The sequence below is a fragment of the Bufo gargarizans genome, chromosome 6, assembly GCF_014858855.1.
Source record: "Bufo gargarizans isolate SCDJY-AF-19 chromosome 6, ASM1485885v1, whole genome shotgun sequence".
Lineage (NCBI taxonomy): Eukaryota > Metazoa > Chordata > Amphibia > Anura > Bufonidae > Bufo > Bufo gargarizans.
In genome coordinates this window covers 251204872-251223627 of record NC_058085.1, presented here as the reverse complement: position 1 = coordinate 251223627, position 18756 = coordinate 251204872, and the positions used below count along the sequence as shown (strand labels likewise).

The following is an 18756-nucleotide window of genomic DNA, read 5'->3' as shown; positions in this document are numbered from 1 at the left end:
TTTTTTGGAGCTAAACAGGAATGAAAAAGAGGAGAAGTCATTCCTTTACCCTGGGTTCACACCTGAGCGTTCTGAAAGGAGCGCTCTGTATGCGCGATTGTACCGGCGTTTACAATCGCGCATACAGAGACAAGCGAACGCCCATTGTCGCGCATTCCCGAAAGTCTATGTACGGGAACGCGCGACAAAACGCCCCAAAGAAGCTCAAGAAATTTTTTTAGCGTAGGGCGTTTTACAGCGCGTTCAAACGCGCTGTAAAACGCCCAGGTGTGAACCATTCCCATAGGGAATCATTGGTTTCTCCTTGTTGAGCGTTTTACAGCGCGTAGGAACGCGCTGTAAAACGCTCAGGTGTGAACCCAGTGTTACACGTTGTGGTGCTTTATGATCCACACCTTGCTTTTGCTTTAAAAAAAAAGAAAAAACATCAAAAACTGCCCCAAAACATGCATGTATGAATCTTGTCCCAGTCCACAGAGTTCCAGGCTTCGTCATAAAGACAGCACAGTGCAGCCGCATTTTTGTGTTCCCTCTGTCTGAGGCACTGCCTTTTTTGTCCATAATATTTAGTTTTCTGCATTGCAAGCGCTGTCTGGGATCAACACTTATTATGCAAGAGCTGCCTACATATTCATGAGTGAGCGTGAATATGTAAGAGCAAGGGCTGGGCTACCTCTGAGTAAGTGCGGAGGAATGCCTCCCTGACTTTCATTCTTTTACTGTGTCTTGTAAAAACTGTTGCAGACTCACAAGTCAGAGGGACAGACACAGATGCAGGTACCATATGGAGATCAGGCAGCTTGTGCTGAGTGCATGGTTCTGCTGGGCTGCATGTTGTCATGCATATGTGGTTCTGCACAAGAACATACCTGTACTGCAGTCCAGTGTGTTTGTGTGTATGTATGTGTGTGGCGTACTGCTGCTTTAAGTGTATCTTGTTTGACGCTCAGCTTAATACATTGTAGGTGAAGGTCCCTCTGTTTAATATATTGTATGATACGGTCTCCAGCTTAATGTTTTGTATGATAAGGTCCCTCAGCTTGATACGTTGTAGGTGAAGGTCCGTCAGTTTAATATATTGTATGATACGGTCCCTCAGCTTAATCTTCTGTATGATAAGGTCCCTCAGCTTGATATGTTGTAGGTGAAGGTCCCTCAGCTTGACATATTGTATGATAAGGTCCCTTAGATTGATACATTTTGTATGATAAGGTCCCTCAGTTTGATATATTGTATGATGAGGCCCCTCAGCTTGCTATATTGTATGATAAGGTCCCTCACATTTATACATTGTATGATAAGGTCCTTCAGCTTCATATATTGTCCTTCTTCTCTCAGGCATAGTCCTGCTTGGATCAACCGGTGGTCCATGGGTGATGATGAACTGTTCTTCACCCTGCCTGGCTACATACTGATGTCTCCAATATCGGTGGTTGCTATCAATGTATGTAGAGTTGTAGTGGTATAAAAATGCATTTAAGTTTGCAGTAAAGTCAAGGGCATTGTTGGGGCCAGGGCAATGCGCTGGATGACAGAAGGATATTTAGATATTAGGCATTGTTCTTAATCTTTATCCTTGATGAAGAAACAACGCTGAATAGAGTGTGTAATGGTTGTGTGGGTGAGAACTCGGGTGTGTCTTGGAGCCTGTCACAGTTTCTGCTTGGCATCTAATACTTATTGCTCAATTCTTGGCTTCTCTTCCTATTTCCCTTGAGGATTTCTTTGTACTTTGAAACATTCTATCAGGCACAGATCATGATACGGGGAGACGAGACTGACCCTGAACACACACACATGGAGCCATGCCAGACTCACATTTATACAGCTAAAACCAAAAGCCCATCACATGGCCATACCAAGTGGGTACAACTAAAGGGTTAATGGGGATAACGATGGCGCTATGCACAGCGGATGGGGCTGCACTGTGGGTGACTATGTTGCTTCCATATACATTAGAGGTTCTGTCCCTTTAATTGCAGAGATTTGTTCACTGCTGGGAAGCAGATTTTTTCCAGATGTTTGCTTTTCCCCTTTTCCTTCAGATGTCACGTAATCTTTGCAGTCATCTATGTTTTGCTGTATACATTTTAAAGGGATGATAAAATACGTCCTATATCTGTTTGTCAGAAAGCTCAAGCAATGGCTGTATTACACCAACAGATTATCTGACAGATGTTCTGATCAATCATTGGTCAGATATCTGCTTACACACACAGATCTTTTGTTATACACACCAACTATGGGTCTGATTGGACAGAAATTGGTCAGATAATCAGTTGGTGTAATACAGCCCAATTCTGAGTGTGTGTTTCTTTAAGTTATGTTCCAGATTTTAGGCTGACAATGGCAAGAGCTATTATGGCTGCCATATTGGTTGTTGTCATCCATCTTTCCCAAAAAGGGATTTTTTGTAGGCCTCATGCAAAATTTAGAACTATGACCAGAACAGTGGACATGGTCCTTGCAGCTCAGTATGGTGGGGCACCAGGCACTCCGTGTCACAGCACTGCAACTCTGTACGCTAAATTATGAAAAGATAAGCCCTACCCCGTAGACCCAGTAATGTCCCTCCTTGGTTCAGTCCTCTGGACTGGTTCAATGAAGATTAAAACTGTTGGCAACAGTTCCCTCTGAACAATTGAGCCCTGCCGAAGTTTATATGCTCTGTACAACTCCGAGGCCATATAGAGCCACAACACAGCCATGAGCATGAGGCATATAAGTGGACCTATGCAAGAATATAGCAGAGGTTCTGAAGCCAAAGGACACAATAGTTTGCCTTCCCTGCTCCCCTTATCTACATTAATATCTATAGTAATATATCTTTCTGTGTCATAAGGTTTCCATTGGTATCTAATGGCAAAAATCGCAGAATCTTCAACATTATTCTAGAAACCAGACAGACCCCTTATATATGACAATAGAGAATGTGTCAGAGAATCTTACTCATATAAGTGACATGCCAGAAAGAAAGAATTAGGGGGTCATTTATTAAGACCCCATAGCTGGCAGAGGATCCACCGAAGTTATGAAGAGGCACTGGCCTCACCTATAACTTTGGCACATCCAGCGCCAGTTCTAAATGTAAGCTGTCTTCCATTTAGACCATTTTCTATGGCTGAACCAGGCGTAGAAAATCATGAATGAGATGGGCCTACCGGTCCGTCCCCTTCCACCGTCACGGTCAAGTGGACATTGACGGGTTTTTGATAAGAAAACACCCTGTAAGGGTCCATTCACACGTCCGTAGGTGTTTTGCATATACACGACACTGGCAATGTGAGTTCCGCATTTTGTGGACTGCCCATCACCAGCACTATAATAGAAAATGCAGTTGCGGACAAGAATAGGACATGTTCTATTTTTGTGGGAACAGAATTGCGGACCCAGAAGTGCGGATCCGGAAATGCGGATAGCACATAGTGTGCTATTATGTCCAAAAGGTCGGCACTGCAGGTAAGTTTTTGTGGTGCTCGCGTCCTAGGATTGGCATCCCATGAACATAACAGCAGAAAAGGGCCGGCCCTTTTCTGCTGTTATTAGTACATAGTGTGCTGTCTGCATACGTTCTGGCCCCATTGAAAATGAATGGGTCCGCACCCGTTCTGCAAAATTGCGGAACGAATCCGGACCCAAGTTGCGGAAGTTTAAATGGACCCTAAATCCATACTAATTGTCTGCCATAAGAGACGTAACATTATGGATGCCATGTCATTGCAGTCAGGACCTAAACACAAGAGTAGCTGGGACAGAGGACGTGGATGGTGGAGGGACTCGATCGGTGGATTTTGCTATTGCTAGAACACACCTATTAATGCTTCTTGGTATAACAAAATGTTTTCATACAGAGTCTTACATTCATACCAAAAGACCAGAGGTTGAGTTTAAACATGCCCGAGCCATGAAGCCTAAGGATCTCAAAAGCTTCTTCTACAGCATAACAGTAGACAAAAATGCTGCATAATTTAAAGGCCTATTACATATTTTGTATTGGCTCTCCCAGAGGTTACAGATTCACCTAGATTCCAAGACAATAATTTACTTAGTCTGATAGGCAAGTGTCCCTGTAATGCTGTCCATCTCTTAGGGTATGGCCTCTGTATAGTCATTGTTAATGGCCGCGCGGCACCTTCAATACCTGCACGGCCATTAACAATGAAGACCGACTACACTGTGTGGTCTTCATTAGGTAACTGAAAGGAAAATGAGGGCTAACTGACCACTCAGTTCATGACCACAGCGCTGCCACAACCGGACTGAATCACGGTTGCTCCGTGTGGCCATACCCTTAGTGCCCCTGTCATTAAGCTGGACACAGGTTTTCAACTCACCATTAAATGGCAACTGTCTAATCCAGAAAGAATTGCATAGCAGCCTTAAATTAGGCAATTTACTTTGTCCAGATAGTATACACCCTTGTGTCCTAAGGGAACTAAGTTCCTTCATAGACAGGATGGGTTCTACAGTACTGGCACATAGCAAATACGGCATCAATTTATAAAAAGGTCAAAAACTAAGTAGGGACCACTATAGACCTGTCAAGTTGACCTCCATTATGTGTAAAATGTTAAAACATTTTCAGCCGATAGCTCAAGATTTATGACCAATTGCTCAAACTAATCTAATAAGCTTCTATGATGAGGTGAGTTCTAGAACGGATCTGTATTTCATACTGTTTTTATAAAAGGGTTGTACATATAAGAATAATGCTTGAACTGAGGAAGAATTTATGTAACATGGTAAATTAGGGTGGTCATTAATGGAACAAATGTAGCTTTGGTCATGGTTGCCATTGCTACTGAGATACAACAAGAGTCAGTAGTAGAATAGTAAAATATTTGCATATATTAAAAAGATATTCTGAGCCCTATTCTCAGGATAGGTCATCAATATCTGATCTGCACCGTCTGATACCCCATACCCCTGCCAGTGATTTGTTCGGGAGTAGTTCTGGCGCTGGAACTACATGCATTTTGTAGTGGACAGGGCTGGTTAAAGGGGTTGTCCAGGTTCAGAGCTGAACCCAAACATACCCTTATTTTCACCCCGGCAGCATCCCTGAGGCCTAGCATCAGGAGCATCTCTAAATCGCGCAGGGCACGGGCTCTTTTGTTTTCAATAACACACTGCCGGGCGGTAACTTCTGGCTAGGGCAGAGCTAAATCCCGCCCTTCAGTGCCGGTGACGTCACCGGGGTTCCTGTCAGACCCATGGAGAGCCCCGGTACGTCACCGGAACTCCTACAAATGCCTTTGCCCTGTGCAATTTAGCACAGGGCAAAGGAGAGCATCGGAGCATGAACTGCTCCGATGCTCAAGTCAGGGGAGCTGCCAGGGGTGAAAATGGAGGGATGTCCCGGTTCAGCTCTGAATCCGGACAACCCCTTTAATGCAGCACTGCTCCCATTCACTTCAGCGGGATAAGCTCTGATGTAACCAGTTCTGGTTTTTCTGGAGTTTGGTGATTACAGCACTGGAGCTAGTGGTGGGGGTGCGGGGAGTTGGACCCCCACCGATCAGATATTGATGGCCTATCCTGACGATAGGCCATCAATATAAGCTGTAATGTAATTATGTCACTATTATATACTAAATGTGAAAACTCTGGGTAAAACTTACATGAAAAAAACTTGGGCATATTAGTGGACAGAACATTGAACTGTGCAACCAGTGTCGAGTAACTGCTGCCAAGGCAAATAAGATCATGAGATGGATCAAAAGGAACATAGGTAAACATGGTGATAGTTCTACTGCTTTTCTAATCACACTGCATACGGTGTACTGTTTTGGGCACTAATGAAGAAAAAAGACATTGTAGAACTGGTTTAGAGGCAATCAATCAAAGTTTAGAAGAAAGTCTGAATATCATCGTAGACAAGTGGGGTCATTTGGTGTAAAGTAGAACCAACTTAGTTACCCATAGCAATCAATCAGATTCCACCTTTCCTTTTTGACAGCACCTTTGGAAAATTAAAGGTGGAATCTGATTGGTTGCTATGGGCAACTAAGCCAGTACTACTTTACACCAGTTTGATAAATGACCCCAAAGGATTCTCGATTATAGAAGCAGGGAGACTATGGAGCTTTCCACCAAAGGCGATTATTATGGACTTTTCATTGGAAGATTTTAAAAGGCATCTAGATTTTTTTTACGTACTGCTGCTTGATTATTCTACTTGGGTCCTTGATACAAAGATTCATTTTATGTATATTACTATGTTACCACATACAAGGGCAGGAAGGGTTAAGTCAACAGCTACTGAATACCCACCTACAGTATATAGCCATTCAATCTCAGAATTTAGAAGAGCTACAGACGTCTTCCGTCATTCTGGCTGAACAGCTCTTACAGAGGTGGGGCCTTTTATCCAGTAACTGTCTTCCAATCAGCATCACCTCTGCGTATTTAGTGAACCTGTCAGGTGATCTCCACTGTCCTATTTGATAGCAGCATATGATACAGGGAAAGAAGCTGAGTTCTGTGATATGTAGGTTTAATTGATTTAGAACAGGGTTTCCTAAGTAAAAAGCATAGTAAATCCTGACAGGACTCCTAGGCGAGACAGAGAGAGTCCTGATTACCCCACCCACATTTAATGAAGGAGTGAGGATCTACTCCAGATAGAAATGGGAAGGAACTATTTTGTCAGACACGTTTAACAACACAACTGGACTTTAAGGATTTAGGTGCACATTTATTAAGTCCAGCGTTTTACACGCTGGTCTATCTTAATAAAGCCCCATAGCTGGAGGTGGTTCCGGCAAAGTTATGAAGAGGCGCCAGCTCTCCATAACTTCAGTGTATCCAGTACCAGTTCTAAATGTAAGAGCTTCCGAGCTGTCTTACATTTAGACCATTTTCTATGCCTAAAACAGGCGTAGGAAAATGATGAATGACCCGACCTGACAATGCCACTCCCCAAATATTAGACCTGGTGTGAGTGGAGCAAAGTCGCAGATAGCTACGCAACTATCTGTTGTGCCGCCATCTGCGCTTAGTAGTTTTTCAGAATAGTAAATGACCCCCTCAGTCTGCCTTTTACTGAGAAATCCTGCTCCAAATCATATAAACATATATATTACAAAGATAATCTTTTCTCCCTCTATGATATAATGGAGGAGATTTATCAAACTGGTGTAAAGTAGAACTGGCTTAGTTGTCCATAGCAACCAATCAGATTTCATTTTCCAAAGGAGCCGTAAAAGTGAAAGAATGTGGAATCTGATTGGTTGCTGTGAGCAACTAAACCAGTTCTGCTTTACGCCAGTTTGATAAATCTCCTCCAATGTTCCCAGATAGAGCAGCAGAAACCACCAACAATATAGATACCCTTGTTGAAAAGGTTATTCCCATCTCAGCCGTTCATGGCTGGGATCAGAGTAACCCTGCTAGGTGGCAGAACAGGTGGGCCGAGTTATGGAAACAGCCGAGCAGGCCGTATCACATTGTTTCTGTAACTTCCATAGAGGTGAATGGGAGTCATAAAAGGTTGTGATGGGACTAACCCTTTAACCCATAACGTATTAGAACTCTGAGTTGATATGGTGTGTGTGGGGGGTCCTCCATTCAGTGCAGAATGAGACAGAATAGGAGAGTGTCTACAATACCTTCCAGAAATGTCTGGACAGTCTGTAAAAATATGCAACTTTTTTCCTGTGTACATGAAAAAAATAGATATGTCCAGGATTTTTTTGAGGCTGGTGGCAGTTTACTAGATTATTTTGGAGGTAATTATCATCATTTTACAGATCACAGTAAAGGCTGGTAATGAGTTCTTATCAGTACATGGCTTACTCTTATATAATCCTTACCATTCATTATGCTTTCCAATTTGTCCTGTAAAAAATGTTGGCTGTCCATAAAGTTGTCATATCAGTGCTATACAGACAAGCCATTCTGGGATGGTTGATGTCACCTGTGGTGTCACTGCAGCGATATGTAACGCCTTCTGGAGGGTTCCCTCTCAGATTACAGCTGGGAGTCTCACTATCACCTGCAGGATTTTCTGTTATCAGTACATCGGTGACTTTTGTCACAAAAAGGGACTACCGGTATCCTAAAGGGAACACCCCCTTTACAGTGCACTTGTCCTACAGAAGTGTCCTATTTAAGTTGTCATTTCAAATCATATTTAAGATTTAGAGGTTATGGAAAAAATTTCTAATATGTTTGAAACCAGCCCCGGGGCGGCCGAGTAAGCAAATCCAGCCCTGAACACGCAGACAAATATACCATGGAATATTATGCCGTAATTATTGCTTGTTTGTGAAAGCTTCCTTATGCAATAGAATCCAACCTGCATGTTAATGCAACCGGATCTTCAGGTTATGTTCTCTCACTGACAAGGCAGATGAAACTGTGCTGACTTGCCTGTCCTGACCTAGGGATAACATGGTATTACATGTCAGCCAGGCGGCACAGCTTTCCATCTAGCCCAGGATATAGTCATTTGATAAGTGAAGCAACGCCTGTGCAACAGACAATGTACCCAACATTGTAAGTATGCAAAAAAAGAAAAAAATCTGCTTTTTTCCCTAGTAATAGCACCACTCCTGCCCCTGGGCCATGTCTAGTACTGCAGCTTAGTCCCAGTCACATGAATGAGAAATCCGCAGTACCAGGCATGACGCCATTTCTGGCAGCCAGTACTTAACTCACAGACCCCGCCCCCAACAGCAACGACCAGGAACGGAGAACACAAAAAACTGACTCTGTTTAATCCTTGGAATGCCGCAATCAAAAGCATTAGGACTGTTTCACATGAGCGGATGCCGTGCATGTCATCCGCTGCGACACGCACGGCATTCGCTCGTGTGAAAGAGCCCTTAGGGTTCATGCACACGTACATATTTATTTTTAATTTCCATTCCATTTTTTTACAGGTCCGTATGCAGAACTATTCACTTCAATGGTGCTTGGAAAAAACGTAAATGACTCCTTTGCATTCTGTATCTGTATGTCCGCAAGCCCGTTCCGCCCAAAAAAATTTACATGTGCTGTTCTTGTCCATTTTGCGGACAAGGACAGGCATTGTTACAATGGTAGCGTCACACAGTTGTCATTATTATTTATTTTTTTGCGGATCTGTGTTTTGCGGACCACAAAATAAATATGGTTGTGTGCATGAGCCTTTAGACAGATATAAACCCTAAAGGTGGCAATACATATTAGGCCTCATGCACACGACCGTTGTTTTATTCCGTGTCCGTTGCTCCATTTTTCATGATTTTCTGTGGACACATTGATTTTCAATAGGTCCGTTGAAAACTCGGCTAATGCACCGTTTGCCATCCGCGTCCATGATCCGTGGTTCCAGTCCGTCCCGTCCTATTATTTTCATGGAAAACGGTTTGAGGACCCATTCAAGTCAATGGGACCGCTAAAAAACGCGGAGGCACACAAGATTGTCATCCGCGTCCGTGTCCGTTTTTTTCCTATCATTTGCATGGCAAACCTGTCTTAGACTTTTTTTTACATTGCTTTATGTCTGGTGGTCCTCCAAAAATAAAGGAAGACACACGGAAACAAAAACGGATCACGGAACAACGGAACCCCATTTTGCGGAACGGAACACAACAACAGTCGTGTGCATGAGGCCTTAGTCTAAGAGTACTTACACACATAAATTTGGCTCTGGCATTTTTTTGGCTTTTTTTGCTGTGTTTTTTTTTTTTTTTTCCGGCACACAATGTGCTTTACTACCACATTTTTTTCCCCCCATTAAAGATGAAAAAAAGCTCCAAGAGCTACAGTATACTGCATTTTTGAAAATATGCCAGTAATACAAAAAACACCACTTAAGGCCTCATGCACACTGCGGAACCGCGGCCTGGATCCCTCCTGAGAGCAGGAGCGCACGGCGTCACTGGTTGCTATGACGCCGTGCGCTCCCTGCTGCCGCCGCAATACCAGTGTATTACTGTAATGATCTATACCAGTGTATTACTGTACTGTGCCGGCAGCAGGGAGCGCACGGCGTCATAGCAACCAGTGACGCCGTGCGCTCCTGCTCTCAGGAGGGATCCAGGCCGCGGTTCCACGGCCCGCATACGGCCGTGAAACACGGCAGTGTGCATGAGGCCTAAAGAGCCTAAAACCGCTTGTGTGGCCAGTGTTTAAGATTTCTCATCTGAACATCTGAAGTTGCTGTAAGAAACACTGCAAAAAATGTACTCAAAAAGTGCAGAAAAAACACCACTAAAAATGAAAAGACTATTTCACCCATTTCACTGAATTTAATCGGTTTCAGACAACCAATGATAGACTGTCATCATCTAGAAAAAAACATGTTATAAGGGAAAATAATAAAGATCGGGTCGCCATCCCGATCATCTCCTAGCAACCTTGCGTGAAAATCACACCGCATCCGCACTTGCTTGCGGATGTTTGCGATTTTCACGCAGCCCCATTCAGTTCTATAGGGTCTGCGTTGCGTGAAAAACGCACAATATAGAGCTTTCTGCGATTTTCACGCAATGCACAAGTGATGCGTGAAAATCACCGCTCATGCACACAGCCCCATTTAAGTGAATGGCTCCGGACTCCAGTTTCAGTGCGGGTGCAATGCGTTCACCTCATGCATTGCACCCGCGCGGAATTCTCCCCCATGTGAAAGGGGCATAAGAGCAACAGGGGCGTTGCCATTCCACCTAGAGGCTCTGCTCTCTCTGCAGGGGCTGGGCAGTGTAAGGCCTCTTTCACACTACAGTATGTTGCATTCAGTGTTTTGCGTTCCGTTTTTCACGGATCCGTTGTTCCGTTTTTTGCTTCCGTTGTGGTTCCGTTTCCGTTCCGTTGTTCCGTTCCGTTTTTCCGTATTTCAAATACAGTATACAGTAATTTCATATTAAAAATTGGGCTGGGCATAACATTTTCAATTGATGGTTCCGCAAAAAACGGAACGGATACGGAAGACATACGGATGCATTTCCGTATGTGTTCCGTTTTTTTTGCGGCCCCATTGACTTGAATGGAGCCACGGACTGTGATTCTCGGCCAAATATAGGACATGTTCTATCTTTTCAACGGAACGGAAAAACGGAAATACGGAAACGGAATGCATACGGAACACATTCCGTTTTTTTGCGGAACCATTGAAATGAATGGTTCCGTATACGGACCGTATACGGAACGCAAAAAACGGACCGTATACGGAACGCAAAAAACTGTAGTGTGAAAGAGGCCTAAATGTGATCACCCCTGGCCCCGTGAATCAAAGTGCAGAGGGTGCGGCAGTTACATACAGAGCAGAGCCTCTAGGTGTTACGGCATTGTACCCGTTGCTCCTAGAGGCTCATTTGCATATATTAAAACTTCCTTTTTCTCAGTAATGCGGGCACATATGAATATGGAACCAACACAGATGCTTTCAGCTGCCAAGCTCACATGTAACAGGTGAGCCAGTTTCATAGGTACAAGTCTGATGACCGATGCCCTTTACAACTTTCGTCCAATAGTTTCTATTTCACAAAAAATCTTTCCTAGAAAGAATATTCCCAGAACATTTCCAGAAATATTTTTTTTTCCCTTACCTTGTGTCATTGAACATGTAATTGACCAATATGGACTAAAATGGGTATGGCTGCATCAGCGAGACCATCGCTCACCAGATGATCGCTTTTTCACCAGTTCTTCAACCACCAACCATGCTTCTGTCTAATGTGTATGTCCACTTTACTAGTTACTTGTGTATTTCACATGCACAGGCAGTAATGCTTAAAAATACATGGAGAGAATGAATGGACAGGTGGTCACGCATGGGCATGGTTTTCTCCATGCACTTCTACAGAAGTTACCCAAGCAAGTTCACTTGAGTGAACATGATCTGAGTTGAGGTACCTTTCCTTCTGTAGTTAGCTGTGGGTCTCTAAGGTAGGACTCACATCTAGAATACATGTATAGATGGTGGGTATGATAGGAATACCTCTTAATGGATTATTAACAAAATAATTGATAAGCCAGGTGGAAATAAATATTGATTGAGCTGACAAAGGAGGAGCTCATGTTATTCGCTAGGCAGCTGGTAAACCTAAGATATCTGCAATAAGCTTTGCTTTAATTGTGCCCTCAGATACCCAATTTTCATAAAAGATGAATCTGCTCTAAGCAGAACTGTTGAGTTTTGTGCTTTTAGTATTTTGTTGGCAGTTCTTTACTTCTTTTATGTAGACTATACAGTAGGGCAGGGCATACATATCATAGGAGCAGGAGAGAGGCCAAGGGGGTCTAGTCCTTGTTGGTCCCATCCCTGGCAAGTGACTGGTGAGAATCTTTTGCAGGACTCCCCTGTCCCTAGGAACTGCATTGTTAACAAACAGGAGGGGTAGAGAACTTGCCAAGAGTCATAGGCAGGGCGTTGAGAGGAAAAAATACAAAGTCCTTCTGTCCAAGATGATAAGGCCTGGCTTCTTAGTGGGGGCTCATAATGCTCTTTCTTTATGTATGCCAGCTAAGGGGTAATCAGAAAAATTTCCTTGTTATTTGACTCTTAATATTGTTCTCACCTCTTAAACGAAAATGTGTTTTTTTTCTTGCCACCAGGGACATTTCCCAGCATCATCATGTCAGCTTCCAACTCACAACAGGTCCTGGAGAACACAGAACCCTTGAGAGGTACAATATCCACAAGAGAAATTGCAGAATAGTCATGTTGACATAGAAAAAGGACGTGTTAAATAGAAAACGCCCAATAGTTTCTGCAAAACATGTGTGCAAAAGGACAGAAATAAGGGGGTCTGAACAGCTGCATTTCAGGTTACACAATATATCTGCATCGATCCAAACATGCAGTCATCAACAGCTTTTGGATTTCATGTACTTATTGAAGTCAATCTGAAGCCAAAATGGGAAATTGTTTTGGAGATTTGCCCCTTTGTGCTCCCTCAGTAGACTTCACTGTTGTGCTATATACTGGCAGAGCAGATTTTATGTATATATATATATAAATATATATATATATATATATATATATATATCTACAGTACAGACCAAAAGTTTGGACACACCTTCTCATTCAAAGAGTTTTCTTTATTTTCATGACTATGAAAATTGTAGATTCACACTGAAGGCATCAAAACTATGAATTAACACTTGTAGAATTATATACATAACAAAAAAGTGTGAAACAACAGAAAATATGTCATATTCTAGGTTCTTCAAAGTAGCCACCTTTTGCTTTGATTACTGCTTTGCACACTCTTGGCATTCTCTTGTTGAGCTTCAAGAGGTAGTCACCTGAAATAGTTTTCACTTCACAGGTGTGCCCTGTCAGGTTTAATAAGTGGGATTTCTTGCCTTATAAATGGGGTTGGGACCATCAGTTGCGTTGTGGAGAAGTCAGGTTGATACACAGCTAATAGTCCTACTGAATAGACTTTTAGAATTTGTATTATGGCAAGAAAAAAGCAGCTAAGTAAAGAAAAATGAGTGGCCATCATTACTTTAAGAAATAAAGATCAGTCAGTCCGAAAAATTGGCAAAACTTTGAAAGTGTCCCCAAGTGCAGTCACAAAAACCATCAAGCGCTACAAAGAAACTGCCTCACATGCGGACAGCCCCAGGAAAGGAAGACCAAGAGTCACCTCTGCTGCGGAGAATAAGTTCATCCGAGTCACCAGCCTCAGAAATCGCAGGTTAACAGCAGCTCAGATTAGAGACCAGGTCAATGCCACACAGTTCTAGCAGCAGACACATCTCTAGAACAACTGTTAAGAGGAGACTGTGTGAATCAGGCCTTCATGGTAGAATATCTGCTAGGAAACCACTACTAAGGACAGGCAACAAGCAGAAGAGACTTGTTTGGGCTAAAGAACACAAGGAATGGACATTAGACCAGTGGAAATCTGTGCTTTGGTCTGATGAGTCCAAATTTGAGATCTTTGGTTCCAACCACCGTGTCTTTGTGCGACGCAGAAAAGGTGAACGGATGGACTCTACATGCCTGGTTCCCACCGTGAAGCATGGAGGAGGAGGTGTGATGGTGCTTTGCTGGTGACATTGTTGGGGATTTATTCAAAATTGAAGGCATACTGAGCCAGCCTGGCTACCACAGCATCTTGCAGCGGCATGCTATTCCATCCGGTTTACGTTTAGTTGGACCATCATTTATTTTTCAACAGGACAATGACCCCAAACACACCTCCAGGCTGTGTAAGGGCTATTTGACCATGAAGGAGAGTGATGGGGTGCTGCGCCAGATGACCTGGCCTCCACAGTCACCGGACCTGAACCCAATCGAGATGGTTTGGGGTGAGCTGGACCGCAGAATGAAGGAAAAAGGGCCAATAAGTGCTAAGCATCTCTGGGAAGTCCTTCAAGACTGTTGGAAGACCATTTCAGGTGACTACCTATTGAAGCTCATCAAGAGAATGCCAAGAGTGTGCAAAGCAGTAATCAAAGGTGGCTACTTTGAAGAACCTTGAATATGACATATTTTCAGTTGTTTCACACTTTTTTGTTATGTATATAATTCCACATGTGTTAATTCATAGTTTTGATGCCTTCAGTGTGAATCTACAATTTTCATAGTCATGAAAATAAAGAAAACTCTTTGAATGAGAAGGTGTGTCCAAACTTTTGGTCTGTAGTGTATATATTAGCAGAAGGACCCAGCTTTGCACGGGTATATTTCATCTATTTAATTTAATGTTTCTGTGTGTCGTTAAAAGATATCGACAGTATCCCCCATAACAGTGAATTCTACATCACCCTGTCCCTTTAACACTGACCCCCCCACAGTGCCCCACCACTTTAAAATGGTACCTCTACAGCAGCCCATCCCCTTAACTTTGACCTTCATAGCAGCCCGCCCCTTTAACAATTTCACAGCACCCTACTCCCTTGACAGTGCCCGCCCCTTTAACAGTGACCTCCACAGTGCCCGCCCCTTTAACAGTGACCTCCACAATGCCTGACCCTTTAACAGTGACCTCCACAGTGCCTGCACCTTTAACAGTGACCTCCATAGAGCCTGCCTCTTTAACAGTGACCTCCACAGTGCCCGCCCCTTTAACAGTGACCTCCAAAATTCCCGCCCCTTTGACAGTGACCTCCACAGTGCCCGCACCTTTAACAGTGACCTCCACAAGGCCTGCCTCTTTAACAGTGACCTCCACAGTGCCCGCCCCTTTAACAGTGAATTTTACAGTGCCCGCCCCTTTAACAGTGACATCCACAGCGCCCTGCCCCTTTAACAGTGACCTCCACAGCACCCACCTCTTTAACAGTGACCTCCACAGTGCCTGCACCTTTAACAGTGACCTCCATAGGGCCTGCCTCTTTAACGGTGACCTCCACAGTGCCCGCCCCTTTAACAGTGACCTCCACAATGCCCGCCCCTTTGACAGTGACCTCCACATTGCCCGCACCTTTAACAGTGACCTCCAGAATGCCCGCCCCTTTAACAGTGACTTTCACAGTGCCCAACCTCTAACAGTGACCTCAACAGTACCGCCCGTTTAACAGTGACTTCCACAGAGTCCTGCCCCTTAAAAGCTAGGGCTACACGACGACATGTGTCGCACAACATTTTGTGTCAACAACTTTTATAATGATAGGCTATGGTGTCGCACTGCGACATGCAACATGGTGCGACTGCAACACGACAGTCGCAAAAAAATCCATCCAAGATGGATGCATGTAGCAGCGTAGTTGTCCCCTATGTGTCGTGCAACTTATTGTAATACTGTAACCCTAGCATAAAGCTGATCTACAGCAGTGAAGAAAAATGGCTGGGTTGTTATGGAAACTTGGAGTAAAACTGTGTGTATGGCAGTTGGGATTCGAAGAGAAAGACGTGCAGGCTTATATTGGCTAATGAAAGTCATTTTTTGGGAATATCTCAGGTACAGTACTTCCTAGAGAGCTGAGACCCCGTCTAAAACCTTTCTGGACACCTGTTGTACCTGAGTACCAAATTTGGTGAAGATCGATTCAGTCGTTTGGTCATGCATAAAGAACAAACAGACAGATAGACAGAAACTCATTTTAATATTTATAAGAAACTAGAAGAAGGACCCGGCTTCGCGCGGGTATATTTCATCTATTTAAATTAATGTTTCCGTATGTCGCAAAAAGATATCAACAGTTTCCCCCATAACAGTGACCTCTACAGTACCTGCCCCTTTAACAATGACCTCCAAAGTGCCCGCCCTTTTAACAGCTATCTCCACAGTGCCTGACCCTTTAACAGTGACCTCCATAGTGGCCGCCCTTTTAACAGTGACCGCATCTTTAACAGTGACCTACACAGTGCCCGCCCCTTTAACAGTGACCTCCACAGTGCCCATCCCTTTAAAAGTGACCTCCACAGTAACCGTCCCTTTAACATTGACCACCCCTTTAACAGTGACCGCCCCTTTAACAGTGAGTTCCACAGTGCCCACCCCTTTAACAGTGACTTTCACTTTCACAGTACCTGCCCCTTTAACAGTGACCTCCACAGTGGCCATCCCTTTAACATTTACCTCCACAGTGACCGCATCTTTAACAGTGACCTACACAGTGCCTACCCCTTTACCAGTGCCCACCCCTTTAAAAGTGCCCACCCCTTTAACAGTGCCTGCCCCTTTAACAGTGACCTCCACAGTGCCTGCCCTGTTTACAGTGACCTCCACAGTGCCTGCCCCTTTAACAGTGACCTCCACAGTGCCTGCCCCTTTAACAGTGACCTCCATAGTGCTGGCTCCTTTAACAGTGACCTCTACAATGCCTGCCTCTTTAACAGTGACCTACACAGTGCCCGCCCCTTTAACATTGACAACCTCTTTAACAGTGACCTTCACAGTGTCCGCCCCTTTAACAGTGACTTCCACTGTGCCTGCCCCTTTAACAGTGACCTCCACAGTGCCTGCCCCTTTAACAGTGACCTCCACAGTGCCCCCCCTTTTAACATTGACCACCCCTTTAACAGTGACCTTCATAGTGGCCGCCCCTTTAACAGTGACCTCCACAGTTCCTGCCCCTTTAACAGTGATTTCCACAGTGCCTGCCCTTTTGACAGTGACCTCCACAGTGCCCGCCCCTTTAACAATGACCTCCACAGTGCCCGCCCCTTTATCATTGACCACCCCTTTAACAGTGACCTTCATAGTGGCCACCCCTTTAACAGTGACCTCCACATTGCCTATCCCTTTAATATTGACTACCCCTTTAACAGTGAATTCCACAGTGCCCGCGCCTTTAACAGTGACTTCCACAGTGCCCGCCCCTTTAACAGAGACCTCCACAGTGCCTGCCTCTTTAACAGAGACCTCCACAGTGCCCGCCCCTTTAACAGTGACCACCTCAGTGCCTGCCCTTTTAATAGTGACCTCCACAATGCACGCGCCTTTAACTTTGACCACCCCTTTAACAGTGACCTTCATAGTGGCTGCCCCTTTAACAGTTACTTCCACAGTGCCTGCCCCTTTCACAGAGATCTCCACAGTGTCCGCCCCTTTAACAGAGACCTCCACAGTGCCCGCCCCTTTAACAGTGACCTCCACAGTGCCCGCCCCTTTAACAGTGCCCGCACCTTTAACAGTGACCTTTACAGTGCCTGCCCCTTTAATAGTGACCTCCACAATGACCTCCACAGTGCCTACCCCTTTAACAGTGACCTCCATATTGCCCGTCCCTTTAAAATTGCCCACCTCTTTAACAGTGACCTTCATAGTGGCTGCCCCTTTAACAGTGACTTCCACAGTGCCCGCCCCTTTAACAGTGACCTCCGCAGTTCCTGCCCCTTTAACAGTGACCTCTACAGTGACGCCCTTTTAACAGTGAACTCCACAGCGCCCGTCCGTTTAATAGTGGCCCCTGCCCCCATGCATGTATCTGTGTAGTTGTGCCGTCAAACGTCATATGACTGAATATTTAAGGACCTGCGAACTGCTTAAACCTGTGATCAGTTGTTATGACAACCTGGAGTAGGACCTGCGAGCTTCTATTGGCTGATAAGGGACATGTGACCGTGTGAATGGCAGTTCGGATTTAAGTGAAAGGCTTGCTGGCTTCTATTGGCTAATGCAGGTCATTTTTGGGGAATATCTCAGGAACGGTAAGTCCTAGAGAGCTGAGACCTGGTCTAAAACCTTCCCGGACACCTGATGTACATTTTTGCCAAATTTGGTGAAGATCGGTCCAGTCGTTTGGTTGCGCATAAAGAACGTCTAGACAGACAGACAGAAACTCATTTTTATATATATACTGGGCCTTTTTTACCCCAATTCACATTTTCAGCCATTTACCCATAGTTTTAAAAGCTATAAATACATATAAGGCTACTTTCACACTCTCGTTTGGTGCGGATCCGTCATGGATCCGCACAAACGCCTCAGTTCAGATAATACAACTGCATGCCACAGTTCAGAACGCATCTGTTTGTATTATCTTTAACATAGCCAAAACGAATCCGTCTTGAACACCATTAAAAAAAGTAAATGGGGGACGGATCCGTTTTCTATTGTGCCATATTGTGTCAGAGAAAACAAATCCGTCCCCATTGAGTTACATTGTGTGTCAGGACGGATCCGTTTGGCTCAGTTTCGTCAGACGGACACCAAAACGCTGCAAGCAGCGTTTTGGTGTCCGCATCCAAAGCGGAAAGGAGGTGAAGCGGAGCCAAACTGAGGCAAATTGATGCATTCTGAGCGGATCCTTATCCATTCAGAATGCATTAGGGCAAAACTGCTCCGTTTTGGACCGCTTGTGGGAGCCCTGAACGGATCTCACAAACGGAAACCAAAATGCCAGTGTGAAAGTAGCCTAACACAA

General features: G+C 44.4%; 1 protein-coding gene across 1 annotated transcript in view; it reads left to right on the top strand.

The window, feature by feature from the left end:
* The first annotated feature begins 731 nt into the window (after window positions 1–731).
* Window positions 732–18756, top strand: part of TNKS1BP1 (tankyrase 1 binding protein 1) — an 83673-nt gene continuing 65648 nt past the window's right edge. The window contains exons 1-2 of the mRNA XM_044296430.1: window positions 732–777; window positions 12544–12615. Of these exons, the coding sequence (XP_044152365.1) occupies window positions 12564–12615 (52 nt within the window). The 5' untranslated portion in view covers window positions 732–777; window positions 12544–12563. The remainder of the gene's footprint in view (window positions 778–12543; window positions 12616–18756) is intronic.